At 55.3% G+C, this 17,139-nt stretch overlaps 2 protein-coding genes across 2 annotated transcripts; both read left to right on the top strand.

Moving 5' to 3' along the window:
* Positions 1-5,117: 5,117 nt before the first annotated feature.
* On the top strand, positions 5,118-14,178 carry F12 (coagulation factor XII; the record flags this gene model as incomplete). Its single annotated transcript, XM_081091696.1, has 13 exons — positions 5,118-5,174; positions 5,530-5,587; positions 8,811-8,910; positions 9,055-9,125; positions 9,392-9,502; positions 9,632-9,763; positions 9,899-10,003; positions 11,684-11,849; positions 11,943-12,542; positions 12,734-12,870; positions 12,960-13,109; positions 13,619-13,767; positions 13,857-14,178. 13 exons carry the CDS (start codon positions 5,118-5,120, stop codon positions 14,022-14,024), a joined length of 2,004 nt encoding a protein of 667 aa, XP_080947822.1. The 3' UTR covers positions 14,025-14,178.
* A 1,477-nt stretch (positions 14,179-15,655) lies between these two features.
* PFN3 (profilin 3) lies at positions 15,656-16,251 on the top strand. Its single transcript, XM_081090704.1, has one exon. The coding sequence runs from the start codon at positions 15,796-15,798 to the stop codon at positions 16,207-16,209; it is 414 nt and encodes a 137-aa protein (XP_080946830.1). The 5' UTR covers positions 15,656-15,795; the 3' UTR covers positions 16,210-16,251.
* The last annotated feature ends 888 nt before the right edge of the window (positions 16,252-17,139 follow it).

Here is a 17,139-nt window from a genome sequence, read left to right on the forward strand (position 1 = left end):
TCCAGGCGATTCCAGCTCCTGGCCGTTGGAATCAGCCCCAGCCATTCCAGCTTCCCCAGCGGAGGTCCCTGATGTTTGTGGCAGAGACAAGAAGCCATCCCTGCTGTGTCTTGCCTAATTCTGGACCTGCAAAACCCATGAGCATAATAAAATAGTAATTTATGCCGCTGAGTTGGGAGTGGTTTTGTTTGTTTGTTTGTTTGTTTTGCTTTCTGTTCACACAGAAATAGTTTTCTGGAATAACAACTGTATGTCTGGAAGGAGAATATTATTGGTAATATTTGGTGTACAACTGTAGGGAGTGGCTATAGGGTTAAGCCTCAGACTGACCTGTGGCAGGGCCACAAACAAGTCCCAGCTTGGAGGGCAGAGCCCTCTTAGCATAATTAAGCTTGACCTTATAGTCCTCCCTTGCTCCTTCCTAGGTAGCTAATGGGCTGTGGGAGGTGCAGCAAGTGCTGCCAAAATAAGGTGAAACTCACAAGAACATTGCAAACATGTTGACCACTACCCTTGTTTTGCTTTGTGTGCTCTGACTATAAAATAAAGCTGCGGCTTGCAGGCCGTGGCGCTGTCTCTCCATCATAGAAGCAGCGTCCCACTGAGCCCCAGCTGTATTCTCTTGTCTGTCTTCTTTAATCCTTAACCTGTGTTATCTGTACTGTCGGCCAGGTTTCCCTCTGAGGTGTGAAAAATGGCTGCCAGCAGCGCCAAGCTCACTTCTCACCAATGTGGCAACTTCTACAAAAAGAGAAAGTATCTTGACGATTCCAGCAAAAACCCAGGGCTTGCCTCTCAGTGGTTTGCTTTGAGTCAGGTGTTCATTTGGAACCAATCTCCGAGGACAGAGAGAGGCAGTGTTCTGATTGGCTAGGCCTGGGTCACGTGCCCCTTCCACCCCCAGCTGAGGATGGGATGGTCTTTTGTTGTATCCACATTGGGGAGGAGGGGAAGGAACACTGGGCGGCTCACAGGGCCCCTGGACTCGATTCCAATGTGTGTGCAGGGAGGCTTCCCCACACCAAGCAGTTACCAGGTGAAGGGCTCAGCCCGAAGGACTGCCCTCCGCTTCAATGCCAGTCACGGTCCAGACTATTATCTGTGCTTCCGACCAACGGGCTATAAATAAATCAGAGGTTCCTCTCCTTAGGTTTGACTCATTTGCTAGAATGGCTCACAGGACTCAGGAAACTCCCTTACTCACTAGATTACCAATTCATTACAAAGGATATCAGAGGGCACAAATCACCAGCCAGGTGAAGGGAGACGGAGGCTGAAGTCCGGAACAGGGAGTGTCTGTCTGCCTGGAGCGTGGTTCCACCACATGGCAGCTCTTCTAAAAAGGGCCAGTGAGCTGTCCTTTGGGGTTTTTGTGGAGGCTTCATGACATAGTCATGTTTAACTAAAGTCAGCGATTTGCAACCTGTGTGCTGCAAGAATTTTTAAAGCATGCAATACCTGACTGTTTAGAGGGCACTGACCTCTTCCCTAGATTGTACAAAAAAAAAAAAAAAAAAAAAAAAAGTCAACAGCCAGCACAGCAATCGCTATCTGGTGTGAATGAATTAAATTATACCTTTTTTTTTTTGGTCACATTGGCAACAGATTTATTTTTTGGTGTGCCAGAGAACATTAGTGATTAGTTTATGTGCACCATGAGATGAAAAAGGTGGAAACCCCTGGTCTAAGCCAATTATGAAGACCTCCTACCCTTACCAGAGATTGATTTAGGGGTGTCAGGTGGCCCAGTTCTGGCCAATGAGCCATGAGGGGAGGCCTGCTTGGGATTTTTGTGAGGAAGTTTTCCTCATTTTCTCAGGATTTACTGGAAGGGAAGTTTCTTCTTACTGGAGTTTACATGGTTTCTGTACACAAACCGCCATAGAAAAGAAAAAGGAAGAGCCCTGGCTGTTGTTGCTCAGTGGTTAGAGCATCCGCCCATGCACTGAAAGGGTCGAGGGTTCGATTCTGGGTCAAGGGCTTGTACCTGGGCTGCAGGTTCAATCCCCAGCCCAGGACAGGGCATGTGAGGGAGGCAACCAATCGATGTGTCTCTCTCACATCAGTGTTTTCCTCCTCCCCTCCCCCACTTCCTTCTACTCTTTCTAAAAATCAGTGGGGAAAAAATCCTTGGGTCAGGATTAACAAAAAAAAGAAGGAAGGAAGGAAGGAAGGAAGGAAGGAAGGAAGGAAGGAAGGAAGGAAAGAAGGAAGGAAGGAAAGAAGGAAGGAAGGAAGGAAGGAAGGAAGGAAGGAAAGAAGGAAGGAAGGAAGGAAGGAAGGAAGGAAGGAAGGAAGGAAGGAAGGAAAGAAGGAAGGAAGGATAGATCTTGGGTTCTAAATGACACTGTGAAGCCAGTGAAAGCAGTGTTCCTAGGGCCCCTCTCCTCAGGTCTCGTGGGATGTGAAATGCGGAATGTGAATTTCCTCACTGCTTCCTAAGCTGGTTTTTCAAAGGCATCCTGACAGGCCTTGTAGCAGGGACAATCTGGTCAGGGCACAGGCGGTACAGTGCTAGACACGCAACTCTTCTCATCATCCCATGTGGCCTCCTCAGGATTCAGAGTCCTTGGAGACAGCAGCACCCACTGGTCAAGTTTACGTCTATTTTTTAAAAACAAAAAACAAAATTTGATAGAATTAACTTGAAGATCTAATTAGCTTTATTAAGCAATTTATGAATTGAGCAGCATCCCATCTAGCGACTAGAAGTATGTTCCAATGGGGTTGTACAACATAGAAGAATTTTATAGGAAGGAGGCTGGGGCAAGGGAGCTATCAGTGAAAGAAAAGAAAAAGATTTTTTAAACATAGGTACAAAGCTCCTTTAAAAAATATTTTTTTAAAAATTGAATTCAGAGCCGAAACCGGTTTGGCTCAGTGGATAGAGCGTCGGCCTGCGGACTGAGAGGTCCCAGGTTCGATTCCGGTCAAGGGCATGTACCTGGGTTGCGGGCACATCCCCAGTGGGAGATGTGCAGGAGGCAGCTGATCGATGTTTCTCTCTCATCGATGTTTCTAACTCTCTATCTCTCTCCCTTCCTCTCTGTAAAAAATCAATAAAATATATTTAAAAAAAATTGAATTCAGAGAAGAAGGGAGAGGGAGATAGAAACATCAATGATGGGAGAGAATCATTGAATGCCTGCCTCTTGCACGCCCCCTACTGGGGACCAAGCCCACAACCCAGGCATGTGCCCTTGACTGGAGTGGAACCTGGGACCCTTCAGTGGATAGGCTGACGCTCCATCCACTAAGCCAAACCAGCTAGGGCAAGAAAGAATTATTTTTGAGCCTGGGCATCTTTTCTTTGGGGGAAGAAAAGCTAAGGGTTTTTATGGTGGAGAGTGCATCTTCTTTTTATGAGGGATGTTAATTATACCTTAACAAATGTAAATTTTAGCTGCAGCTCAACTGGATGGTTCTGGCTTGAGGTCACTCATGAGGCTGCAGGCGAGACGTTGACTGGGGCTGCAGTATCCACTTACAGCACAGCCCCTTCACAAGGCGGTCAGATTGGTACTTTCTCCCCACACATGCCTCTCCCTAGGGCCGCTTGAGTGTCCTCCAAGCGGGCAGCTGGCTTCCCGTAGAGTGAATGATCCAAGACACCATGGCAGAAACTGCAATGCCTTTTATGACCTGGGCTTGGAAGTCACACACCATCACTTCTGCCATATTCTACTGGACCCACAGAACAGCTCTGACTCACTGTGGGAAAAGATTATGCACAAGGGCATGGATTTCAGGAGGTGATCACTGGGGACCATCTTGGAGACGCCTCCCACATTGCACCTGCTCATTCCTTCTCGGTTTGCTCTGCTTTCCAACTATGTGTAGGCGTCATTCTCAGGCAGGCCTTCCCCAAACAGAGACAAAGGTGGCCATCAACATCTCCAGGCTCCCATTCTTAGGGACTCTAGTGGGAAGAAAGTGCCCCTTTCCCAAAAGTTTTGGTGAGAAAGTCCCAAGATTGACTCTGCCGGGACAAACTTGTGTCTATGCTTCTCCCTGAACCAATCACTGAGGTCCACAGGTACCCTGTTCTTATTGGTCAGGCCAAGGCCACACCCCCAGCCCTAGAATGGAGGGTAGAGTTGGCAGCACTAGAGACCCATGAGAGAATAAAGGAGGAGTGGTTCCCCCAAAATAAAATAAAATAAATCAGGGTGCCAGGGCAGGAAAAACAACATATGTCCACCCATCTCCCTCCTTTGTGCTCAATTGCTCCAATTTCTGTGGTTGGTAGAATTCTAAGATGGCCCCCAAGGTATATGCTTACTTTCTCCCACCCAGTTATTCAATCAAACCCTAATCTAGATGCTTCTGTGGAAGAATGCTGCAAATGTAACTAAGGTCCCAAATCAGTTGACTTTAAGATAGGGATATTATACTAACCAGGTGAGCCCTTAGGAGGAACAGCATTCTTCCTGGTAAAGGAGATTCAACTCATGAAAGTCAACACCAGGGAGACTTTGCTGCTGGCTTGGGAAGTGGGAGGGGGCCATGTGGTCAGAATTTCAGGCAGCTTCTAGGAGCTAAGGGTGGGCCCTGGCTTAGAGCCTGCAAAGAAACAGTGACCTCAGTCCTACAAATGCAAGGAACTGAATTCTGCCAACAGTGTGAATAGCGTGGGAGTGGGTTTTCCCCCAGAACCTCCAGAGAACTCAGCCTTGGTGTCACTTTTGTGAGACCCTGAGCAGAAAAACTAGTTGCATCATGCTGGACTGTCAACCTACAAATTTGTGAACTAATAGATGGCTATTGTTTTAAGTTGTGAAGTTTATGGTTCCATTTAGGCAGCAATAGAAGATGGACCGTGCAATCCCGATAGTAGGGAGCTTGTCTCGGGTCTCCTTAACCTCTTCATCCCCAGAACACAAGAAGTCTCTCTTCCTGCTTCCAGTCCCACTATCTGGGAAAGAGAGAAGGAACCCAGGTCTTCGTCGTCCTACCCCAACCCCCCAACTGCCAACTTCCTGCCTTTGGCTTTCCACAAACAGCCTGTGCCCCACCAGGCAGCTCAATGTATCTCCACTTCCCAGTCCTCAGAGACCTTTGGCCAACTCTATTGATCTGGACTCCTGCGTAGGCGGGTGGACAGACGGACAGACGCCATGAGGGCTCTGCTGCTCCTGGGGTCCCTGGTGGTGATCCTGGAACCAGCGCTTATGGTGAGGGCTGTGGGAACCAGGAGGATTGTGCGGGGTGGCCCTGGGGGTCCCTGTCACAAGCTTGGCCTCTGCCTGTGACCTCTTGGTCGAGGTGACCGAAGGCCTGTGTGGAAAGGTGAGGTCAGCCCAGAAGGCCCAGGAGGAGGAGAGAGGCACCAGAGCCTGTGGATACGAGGGGGTGACCTGCATTTCTGGAGGAGAGGGTCCCTGAGGAGGGAGGAGGAGAAGGGGCCTGGGTCTTGTGAGGAAAGCTCTGTTTCTCTGGGCTGTGAGAAGAAGCTGGGGACTAGCATGGGATCAGGGGCAGGCTATGACTTCCAGGGCAATTTCCCTGTCCTCTTCTCTCCTCCTGTAGACTCCACGCTGGAAAAACCTCAAGGTGCCTAAGCCGGTAGAAGATGAACACACAGTGGGTAAGTTGCCTGGGTCTGCCTCCGAAGAGACCCTTGGGTGGGAATGAGTGTGATTGGGTCTGTCTCAGGCCCTTGGAACCAGGGGCAGGATCCTGGGCACAACTGTTACTCTTGTCCCCAGAGTCACCTGGCTGGCATTCAGACCGGAGTGCCTGCTGTGTGCCAAGTCTATGCTGATGGGCTCTAGGGGCCCAGAATGCTAGTAGCTGTCTGCTCCTTGAGTGTAGGGCTGTTTCTGAGTGCCCAGTCCAGCACCTGCCAGTTTTCTGTTTCCCCATGCTCCCCCATTCTTTTCCTTTCCTCGATATATCTCACAGGCATCAGCCATGCCACACAGAGGCCAGAGGCCTTGATAGGCGAGGAAGGATCAAGAGCAGGCATCATTTGCAGCCCAAATGCCTCTGAGAAAGTGACTCGACCTCTCCAAACTTCAGTTTCCCCACCTGTAAAACCAAGCTGGTTATAGTAAACACCTTAGGGGTCTTGGGAAGGAGAAATGAGTCATAAATCCATGGGAAAGTACTCAGCTCACGGTCAGGTGCATGGTCAATGCTTAAAATATACTAGCTTTTTAATTAAACTCTCTTTTAGGTGGGGATGTCTGCCATCTCCCCCTTCCTCAAACCCAACCAGAGCTCCCCATTGCCTCCACTCTTCCAGGCACTACATATTCACCTGGAGTTGTGAACTGATGGCCCCTGCCCTGGTGAGCCTGGCCTGTGGGGTCAGGCCTAGCCCCTTAGCGTGGCACTGAGGACTAGCTCATACAACCCTGTCTGCCTCAGCCTCCTTTCCTCATCACTCCATAGCCATCCAAACTGCTCTCCACCCTCTTGCCTAGTCCAACTAGGTGATCAGCCCTTGCCTCGTCATCTACTTAGGATGCTCCTCCTCTCTGTTCATCCCATTTGCCTCTTAAGAGTCCATCTCAGACCCTTCTCTCTTCTTTTACTGTCCTGTCACTGGTTTGGTTTTCAGCAAGTGCCACTGTGCCTTTAACAACAAAATAACAGTGAATTCTTATTGAGCAGGTACTATATGCCAGGCTGTGCTAAGTGTTTTACAGGCACTAGCTCATTTAAATTTCACGGGGTTCCTCTAAAACAGATACAGTCAATTCTTATTTTGTTTTGTTAGTCAGCGTAAACACTGAATTCACAAATACTGAACCATTGCTCCTAGAGGAAATATAGAGTTGGGTTCAATATATAAACCTTGTTTTATGTGGGATTCTGTTTAAAGACGCCTGGCTTAATGTGTGTTGTTGATTCATTAACATTGACCCCACAGCCAATGGCAGTAACTCATGCCTGGATGAAACTTATCTAAGATACATGTGTTCTCCATGAGACACAGCACAGCCCACGTGCACACTGGAACGCAGCACTTCAGCACTATGGGGCCATGGTCAACAACAAAAGCACAAAATGTGAAAAATGTGGCGCTGAATCACCTATGAAAAGGACACTTGCTTCCAACAGGAGAGCTGAAGCAAGAAGCAGTGTCACCCCTGGGTTGAACTCATGTGGGAATGTGCACTTCTGGCTTCCAATAATTCACATTCTCACCACTCTGTGCACGTCTGTGCATGACTGTGAAAGCCCCTTGAGAACTGATTTGGGTTTACAAATAAATTTTAGCAAGAAGGCAGATTTGCAAATACAGAATCTGTGAATGATGAGGCTTGGCTATACTATTTTTAGAAATTATAATAGCAATATATTTTTATTGTCAAAACTTCAGAAAGTACAAAAATACAAAAGAAGAAAAAAGTCTGTCATAAGCCACACTCTTCCAAAAACCACTCTTGCAAATTTTGACAATGTCTTTCTAGTAGATTTTTTTTTTTACGCATAAATGTATTTGTCCAAAGATAAAACCATATCAGCATGCTGTTTGTAACTTGGCATTCTTCATTTAAATAAGAACACCCTCCCAGATGGAGTGGCTCAGTTGGTTGAGTGTGATCCCATGTACCAAAAAGTGGCCGTTTTGGTTCCTGGCCAGGGCACATGCCTGGGTTGCAGGTTTAATCCCCAGTTGGGAAGCGTATGGAAGGCAACTGATTGATATTTCTCTCTCACATCAATGTCAATCTCTCTCTCTCTCTCTCTCTCTCTCTCTCTCTCTCTCTCTCTAAGCATGTCCTCAGATAAGGATTTAAAAATATAATAAAAATGCCTGACCGGTGTGGTTCAGTGGTTGAGCTTTCATCTATGAACCAGGAGGTCATGGTTCGATTCTTGGTCAGGACACATGCCCGGGGTTCTGGGCTCGATCCCCAGTGGAGGGCATGACAATCAATGATTCTCTCTCATCATTGATGTTTATATCTCTCCCTTTCCCTTCCTCTCTGAAATCAATAAAGATATATTTTAAAAATAATAAAAATAAACAAATTATGAACACCTTTCTGTACTAACATATCTACATCATCATTTAAATTGTTTATTGTTGTAAAATACACATAACATAAAATTTACTATCTTAACCATTTTTAAGTGTACAATTCAGTGGTATTAAGTACGTTCATATTGTGCAACCATCAGCACCACCTGTCTCCAGAACTCTTCATCTTGCAAAACTAAAACGCTTTGACTGTACTATTATTATTGCCATCTTACAGATGAGGAAACTGAGGCTCAGAGTGGCCAAGTGACTTCAACATTCAACAAGCATTGACAAAGCCCTTCCTTTGTGGCAAGCACTCTTCTAACGCGTGTGTGCGTGCAGGGGAGGGGTGGGGGGAGCTGCAGACTTGCACAAGGTCATACACCTAGGAGGTGCTGGAGTCTGAGACCACTCCAGCTGTCTAACGCTTGGACCCAACTTCTTAAGCAGGAAAATTGAAGGCATAGCGATTGTGTGTATGTGTGTGTGTGTGTGTGTGTGTGTGTGTGTGTGTGTGTGTGTGTGAAAGGTTTCAGAGAGAGGAAGGGAGAGGGGGAGAGAGATAGAAACATCACCAATGGGAGAGAATCATTGGTTGACTGCCTCCTGCATGCGCTCTGCTGGGGATTGAGCCTGTAATCCGGGCATGTGCCCTGACCAGGAATCTAACCATGACCTCCTGGTTCCTGGGTCTATGCTCAACTGAGTCATACCAGAGGGACTGGCAGCACAGGGATCTTTTTGGGGGTCTATTCTTTCCAACTAGACCCTGAGCAGGGTGCCTGGGAGATTGGCACAGGGAATGTCATTAGAGCGCGTGTTCTCTCCGCAGTTCTCACTGTCACTGGCGAGCCCTGCTACTTCCCTTTCCAGTACCGCAGGCAGCTGTATCACCAGTGCACCCGCAGGGGCCGGATTGGCCTCCGGCCCTGGTAAGATGACCCAGAAGGGGTGGGGGCAGGGGCCTGGGGAGATGGCCTCTGCCCTGCATCGATGCAAGGAAACCTGCTTGGAGAGAGGGACTGTGATAGGGAGGGTGGGCCGGGCAGAGCAGGGAGCTTTATCTCTTTCTCCAGGTGTGCTACTACCCCCAACTTTGACCAGGACCAACGATGGGGATACTGCTTGAAGCCCCAGAAAGTGCAAGGTGCCACACACAGCCTCTGGGGTGGCCCCAGGCCCTCCCCTCCCCCCTCATTACTTTTCTGAGTCTCATCAGACTCTACACACCTGGGATTCTGGGCCCTCCCTCCAGCGGGAGAAGTTCTGGGAGGGGGTAGCCCCATTTTGCATGCGGGTAAACGAAGGCCTGGAAACAAGGCCAAAAGACAAGACAAGCAGGTTCAGGCATGGACTTGGCTCCTATGGTCTGACTCAGTCTCTCCTCTTCCTCCCACTGTGCCCATCTCTCAGACCACTGCAGCACACACAACCCCTGCCAGCGGGGCGGCACCTGTGTGAACATGCCAGACGGCCCTCGCTGCATCTGTCCAGAACACTTCACGGGGAAGCACTGCCAGAGAGGTAAGGGGTGCTGGGGTGGGGGGGCAGGGGCTGGGGAGCAGGAGCAGCCCTGCCTGAACAGGTCCCAGGACCCTCAGAGACTGGCATGGCCCCAGTCTGTCTGAGACCAGAACACCACTTTGTCCCCAGAGAAGTGCTTCGAGCCCCAGCTTCTCCAGTTCTTCCACGAGAATGAAACATGGCATAGGCTTGAGCCGGCAGGCGTGGCCAAGTGCCAGTGCCAAGGCCCCCAAGCCCACTGCAAGCCCCTGGCCAGCCGGGGTGAGTGAATGGTCCGGAGCTGGTCGGGAGGAGGGAGGAGAAGCTGGCGGAAGGTCGGTGGTGTGCCTCCGGAAGGGGGAGAGCTCTCTGTGGGGTCTTGGGGCCCAGAGGTGGCTCAAGGCCTCCTCCTCTCAGTCTGCAGCAACAACCCATGCCTCCACGGCGGCCGCTGCCTCGAGGCGGAGGGTCGCCGTCTGTGCAGTTGTCCCGAGGGCTACGCGGGACGCTTCTGCGACGTGGGTGAGCCGGTCCAGCTGGAGGCAGAAGGCCCGCCTCCACCTGGGGAGGCTCGCCGAGAGGGAGGGGAGAGAGGGGGAGGGGGAGAGCCCGAGACAGGAGGGGAGGGACGGGGAGAGGAGGGGAGAGAAGAGGAGGGGCGGGGAGGGGAGAGGAGGGAAGAGGAGGGGCGGGGAGAGGAGGGGAGAGAAGAGGAGGGGCGGGGCGGGGAGGGGAGAGGAGAGAAGAGGAGGGGCGGGGAGGGGAGAGGAGGGAAGAGGAGGGGCGGGGAGAGGAGGGGAGAGAAGAGGAGGGGCGGGGCGGGGAGGGGAGAGGAGAGAAGAGGAGGGGCGGGGCGGGGAGGGGAGAGGAGAGAAGAGGAGGGGCGGGGAGGGGAGAGGAGGGAAGAGGAGGGGCGGGGAGGGGAGAGGAGGGAAGAGGAGGGGAGAGAAGAGGAGGGGCGGGGAGGGGAGAGGAGGGAAGAGGAGGGGTGGGGAGGGGAGAGGAGAGAAGAGGAGGGGCGGGGAGGGGAGAGGAGGGAAGAGGAGGGGCGGGGAGGGGAGAGGAGAGAAGAGGAGGGGCGGGGAGGGGAGAGGAGGGGCGGGGAGGGGAGAGGAGGGAAGAGGAGGGGCGGGGAGGGGAGAGGAGGGAAGAGGAGGGGAGAGAAGAGGAGGGGCGGGGAGGGGAGAGGAGGGGTGGGGAGGGGAGAGGAGAGAAGAGGAGGGGCGGGGAGGGGAGAGGAGGGAAGAGGAGGGGCGGGGAGGGGAGAGGAGGGGAGAGAAGAGGAGGGGCGGGGAGGGGAGAGGAGGGAAGAGGAGGGGTGGGGAGGGGAGAGGAGAGAAGAGGAGGGGCGGGGAGGGGAGAGGAGGGAAGAGGAGGGGCGGGGAGGGGAGAGGAGAGAAGAGGAGGGGCGGGGAGGGGAGAGGAGAGAAGAGGAGGGGCGGGGAGGGGAGAGGAGAGAAGAGGAGGGGCGGGGAGGGGAGAGGAGAGAAGAGGAGGGGCAGGGAGGGGAGAGGAGAGAAGAGGAGGGGCGGGGAGGGGAGAGGAGTGGAGAGGAGGGGCGGGGAGGGGAGAGGAGGGAAGAGGAGGGGCGGGGAGGGGAGAGGAGGGAAGAGGAGGGGAGAGAAGAGGAGGGGCGGGGAGGGGAGAGGAGGGAAGAGGAGGGGCGGGGAGGGGAGAGGAGAGAAGAGGAGGGGCGGGGAGGGGAGAGGAGAGAAGAGGAGGGGCGGGGAGGGGAGAGGAGAGAAGAGGAGGGGCGGGGAGGGGAGAGGAGGGAAGAGGAGGGGCGGGGAGGTGAGAGGAGAGAAGAGGAGGGGCGGGGAGGGGAGAGGAGAGAAGAGGAGGGGCGGGGAGGGGAGAGGAGGGAAGAGGAGGGGCGGGGAGGGGAGAGGAGTGGAGAGGAGGGGCGGGGAGGGGAGAGGAGAGAAGAGGAGGGGCGGGGAGGGGAGAGGAGAGAAGAGGAGGGGCGGGGAGGGGAGAGGAGAGAAGAGGAGGGGCGGGGAGGGGAGAGGAGGGAAGAGGAGGGGCGGGGAGGGGAGAGGAGGGAAGAGGAGGGGCGGGGAGGGGAGAGGAGGGAAGAGGAGGGGCGGGGCGGGGAGAGGAGGGAAGAGGAGGGGCGGGGAGGGGAGAGGAGGGGAGAGGAGGGGCGGGGAGGGGAGGGGGACCACACCAGCCCCGGCTGCAGGGAGCCTCCTCTCTCCCCAGACAAAGAGGCCAACTGCTACGAGGGCCTTGGGTTCGGCTACCGAGGCGCTGCTGGGACCACGATCTCGGGCTTGCGGTGTCAGTCTTGGTCGTCGGAGATCACTTACCAGAACCTGACTACAGAGCAAGCACTGAATCGGGGACTGGGCCACCATGCCTTCTGCCGGTACCGCGCCAGGCGGGCAGGGCGTCCCCCTCCTCTCTTCAGGGCCCTTTGGGGCTCCCCAAGCTCTAATAGGGCCCTCTCCCGTGGTGACAGGAACCCAGACAATGACACCCAGCCGTGGTGTTTCGTGTGGAGCGGCAACCGGCTGAGCTGGGAATATTGCGACCTAGCACGATGCCAAGCCCCAATCCTAGCAGCGCCCCAGACCCAGTCTCCATCACGGGGACCCCTTATGCGCCTGGAGCCCCCCCTACCCTCGCGTTCAGCATGGCCAGAGCCTCAGGTCACGACCCAGACCCCAGGTAACTGGGAAGGGGCAGGAAGACCAAACAGAGAGCGCACGGGGCGAGCTACGTTACAGCCACTCGTGGGTTTCCCTGTCCTCAGCCCGGGCTCCTCCACAGCCTTGGGCGCGATGCCGAAGCCCCCCGTGCTCCAGGACGAGATGCCAGAGCTGCCCTGGGACGATATGCGTGGGAGCCCCCCCTGGCTCGAACTCGGAACCGGCCGGGCCACCTGCGGACAGAGGCTCCGGAAAGGGCTGTCCTCCCGGAAACGCGTCGTCGGGGGACTAGTGGCGCTGCCCGGCGCGCACCCCTACATCGCCGCGCTGTACTGGGGCCACAGTTTCTGCGCCGGCAGCCTCATCGCCCCTTGCTGGGTGCTGACCGCAGCTCACTGCCTGCAGAACCGGCCAGTACCGCCTGCCCCGCGTAGGCTCAGGCCCGCGCGACACCCGAACCCATGCCCTCTCTTCCCCCGGCCCCCGCCCCCAGTTCCCCTGGAGGAAGCTGAGACCCAGGAAGGGGCTCCGGGGCAGGGCGCTTCTCCTGGCCGCCGGTGTCCGGCTCTGAACCTGCATCCTCTTCCCACCCTGCCCGCAGGCCGGCGCCGGAGGAGCTGACTGTGGTGCTGGGCCAGGACCGCCACAACCAGAGCTGTGCGCAGTGCCAGATCCTGGCCGTGCGCGCCTACCACCTGCACGAGGACTTCTCACCCGTCACCTACCAGCACGACCTGGGTGCGTGGGGGCGCCCCCGGGGACCGGGAAATTGGGAGGAGGGCTCGGAGGCCGGCGTGCGGGCCTCACGCTCCTCCCCCCCGGGTTAGCGTTGCTGCGCCTGCAGGAGAGACAGGACGGCAGCTGCGCGCGCCCGTCGCCTGCCGTGGGGCCCGTTTGCCTGCCGAGCGGCGCCGCTCGCCCCGCCGAACCCGAGGCCGCGCTCTGCGAGGTAGCCGGCTGGGGCCACCAATTCGAGGGTAGGCAGAACCGCTGGGGGCGGGAGGGAGACCTCTGGCACCGGGGTGGGCAAGACAAGCCCGCAGCTTTGGTATCACCAGGGACGGGAGGCGCTGACCTGCTGGGCTGTGAGGACGTGCAGGGCCCTGTCTCTGCAGCCACCCCTCCCCGGGCCTGGGATCCACTGTTGGGGGCCCCCAAACTCCCGAGTACAGGGAGCATCACACTTCCTCTTGGGTCCCACTGGGCACCAGGCTGCACGGCTAACTGGGACACGGGCCTGCGCTCGAACAGGGTGGGTAGTTGAGGTTCTGAGATGCTGGCTGGGAAGGGGGAGGCCTGCTCCGCCCCGCCCATCGCCCATTCGCATCCCGCTCCCCTCGGGCCTGTTTTCTGGTCTGTGAAAGGGGTTACCGGCAGCTGCCTCCCTCCCGGGCCTGTTGCGAGGGAGGCGGTGGATCTGGAAGAGCCTGGCGCAGGCGGGGAGCCGAGTCGGGAGTGGTGGGGTGAGCACTTCCTTGGTTCCCAGGGGCGGAGGAATATGCCAGCTTTCTGCAGGAGGCGCAGGTGCCGCTGATCCCTCCCGAGCACTGCTCCGACCCTGATATGCACGGCAACGCCTTCTACCCCGGCATGCTCTGCGCTGGTTTTCCCGAGGGGGGCACCGACGCGTGCCAGGTGAGCCTTCGGGCCGCTTCGCGCCCTACCCCCACCCCGTCCAGTGCAGACCCCAGGCCAAGGGCGCTGAGCCGTGTATCTCCACCCAGGGTGACTCCGGGGGTCCGTTGGTGTGTGAGGAGGAGGACGAAGAGCGTCAGCTCACCCTGCGAGGCATCATCAGCTGGGGCTCGGGCTGTGGCGACCGTAACAAGCCGGGTGTGTACACCGATGTGGCCAACTACCTGACTTGGATCCGTGAGCACATGGCTTCCTGACCGCCCAGGAACTCCTCTTTTCCTCCTCGGTGGTTCTGGAATGGGAGGATGGCTGGGCCTGATCCTGGACTGCAAGGATGTGTTCCAGCGCTGTCAGTCCGTCAGTCCGTCCCCAGGCACGGAGTAAACACGCAATAAAGTGCTTTGGAAATGCTTGAAAGACACAGCTCTTCAGGGGTCCCGCTGGGAAATGCCGAGACAGTAAACCAGTAAGCGCAGCTTCTCCACCGCCCCTAGAGAACAGGACCTATTGAGATCTAATGCGAGATTTAGATTCTTGTCCAGCTGACGTTTACTGAGCCGGTGTACTGAGCCCTGTGCAGAGTGGCTCCACATATTATTCCTCGTATGAAACATTAATATTTTAAATTTCCAGAGAAATTCTCAGCCTCGACTGCACGTCAGAACCTATGTCCGAGATCCACCTCAGAGCAATTAAATCCCCTGTCTCTAGGGATGGGGCATGGGCAGTGGTATGTTTTAAAGTTCTCCGGTGATGACATGTTCCGGCGGGGTTGGGAACCGTGGTTAGAAATGCTTAATCTGAAAACTGGTGTGGAGCCTTAGGGCTGGCGACCAGAGTGGAGTCCCTCACTTCCCCCCAACGCCGCTAGGGCAGTGGGTCTCCCAGTGCGAACCTGGGACCAGCGGCAGCGGCGGCGCCAGGGAATTTGTAGAAATGCACACTTTCAGGGTACACGCCATACTACCGAATCAGAAACTCTGAGTCAGGCCCAGCAGTCTGCACCACAGCTTTCCAGGCGATTCTGGAGCGCCGACATTAGAGAACCATGTTCTGGGGACCAGGCAGAGAGGCCCCACTGTCCAGACGTGGCATCTTTTTATTTAAAAAAAAAATATTTTGCCATAACCGGTTTGGCTCAGTGGATAGAGCGTCGGCCTGCGGACTGAAGGGTCCCAGGTTCGATTTCAGTCAAGGGCATGTACCTTGTTTGTGGGCACATCCCCAGTGGGGGGTGTGCAGGAGGCAGCTGATCGATGTTTCTTTCTCATCCATGTTTCTAACTCTCTATCCCTCTTCCTTCCTCTCTGTAAAAAAAATCAATAAAATATATTTAAAAAAATATTTTATTGATTTTTTTACAGAGAGAAAGGGAGAGGGATAGAGAGTCAGAAACATCAATCAGCTGCCTCCTGCACACCCCCCACTGGGGATGTGCCTGCAACCAAGGTACATGCCCTTGACTGGAATGGAACCTGGGACTTTTCAGTCCGCAGACCGACGCTCTATCCATTAAGCCAAACCGGCCAGGGCTGATGTGGCATCTTTAAAAATATATATATATATATTTTTTATTGATTTCAGAGAGGGAGAGGGAGAGAAAGAAACATCAGTGATGAGAAGGAATCACTGATCCGCTGCCTCCTGAATGCCCCCTACTGGGGATGGAGTCCACAACCGGGGCATGTGCCCAGACCAGGAATCAAACCCTGACCTGGTTCATAGGTCAACGCTGGAGCACTGAGGCACGCCTGCGGGCACACCTTTTTTTTTTAAACCCTTGTGCACTGTGCTTGATGGGCCATCTGAATTGGTTTTCACGGATTATTTCCACTCTCATGCAATCTCCTCCTTCAGGCTAAATGTGAACTTCACCAGGTGACAGGTCCAACCCCGCCCCCATTCTCCGCCGCCAGCCTCAGCGTCATAACCCCGCCCTCGCATCCGTCACAGTGCCCCCAGCATTTTAGGCGGGAGCAGCCCGGCAACCCTCCGAAGTGCCAGGCGAGGGACCAGCGCCGAGTCAGAATGGGCGAGTGGAAAGCCTACATCAGTGCGGTGCTGCAGGACCAGCGCATCGACGACGTAGCCATCGTGGGCCACTCGGACAATCGCTGTGTGTGGGCATCGCGGCCCGGGGGACTGCTGGCCGCCATCTCGCCGCAGGAGGTGGGTGTGCTCACGGGGCAGGACCGGTGCACCTTCCTGCAGGCCGGCCTGAGCGTGGCGGGCCGCCGCTGCTGCGTCATCAGAGACCACCTGCTGGCGGAGGGCGACGGCGTGCTGGACGCGCGCACCAAGGGGCTGGATGGGCGCGCGGTCTGCGTGGGCCACACGCCGCGCGCGCTTCTCGTGCTCATGGGCCGGCGGGGCGTGCACGGGGGCATCCTCAACAAGAAGGTGCACGAGCTGACCCACTGGCTGCGCACTCAGGGCACCTAGCAGAGCAGCCATGTGATGGCCGCGGAGACAAAATAAACTCAGACCTGGGAATGGCGGACTCATCCTCTGGTTGCAGGGGGTGGGGGTGGGAGTTGTTGCTGAGGAGGACACCAGTTTTCTGGAAGGTCCTTGCAGAAAGGTCACCTGGTGGAGTTGGGATTATGACTCCCACTGGGTGCCCTCCCATTGGGTGCCCTGCAGAGGCTCTGACCTGACTCCCCAGGCCAGAGTCAGGGGCGCGGCGGGCCTTGGAGACTTCCCAGGGCCCTAGGGACACCGAAGCTGAGCAAGAGCCCCAGGCAGCAGCCTTCTCAAACTCTCTAGCTCAGACCTGAGCATCCTTTCCCACAAAACTGTCCCCACAGCCGTGCAGGATGAACCCTAAGGGAGTCTCCTCCCCACCTTCCCACACCCCTCCCCAGGCCGCACCTCAGAGTGCTTCTCGCCTCTTCCACTTGGCGAGAGGAAGCACTAGCAGGGGCTGTGGACAGGTGACAGGTGTGGCTGGTAGCTTGGGGAGCGTCTCTGGGGCTCCCTGTCTCTTGCATCTTCCCCACTTGCCTCCAAGAGGGTGGGTGGAGGACTGTGTCCAAGATCATCACAGCCAGGTCTGGGCCCTACAGCCTCCAGTCCCCTTGGGGTCCAAAGGCTCCACAGATACCCTGGACTGGAGGGAGGAACGTTGGCACCTCCAATCCCTGCACCCTCCCCTGCATGCCTCAGCTGGGGTGGGGGGAGGCTACAGAAGAAGAGGAATTGAAAACTTGAGTGGGTTTAAATGAGACATGGCTTATTGTCAAAGATGGACAAGGGTAGGAGGAGGGAGGGTGGCTGGTTCCTGCCCCCCTGTATCCTGGCTTGTCCTGTGCACTTTGAACCTCCTGGTCCCCTCTCACAGTAGTCCCCATAAGTCCCACAAGTCACTTGCTT

Source organism: Myotis nattereri (assembly GCF_964212035.1).
Source record: "Myotis nattereri genome assembly, chromosome: 5".
In the NCBI taxonomy this organism is placed as follows: Eukaryota; Metazoa; Chordata; class Mammalia; order Chiroptera; family Vespertilionidae; genus Myotis; species Myotis nattereri.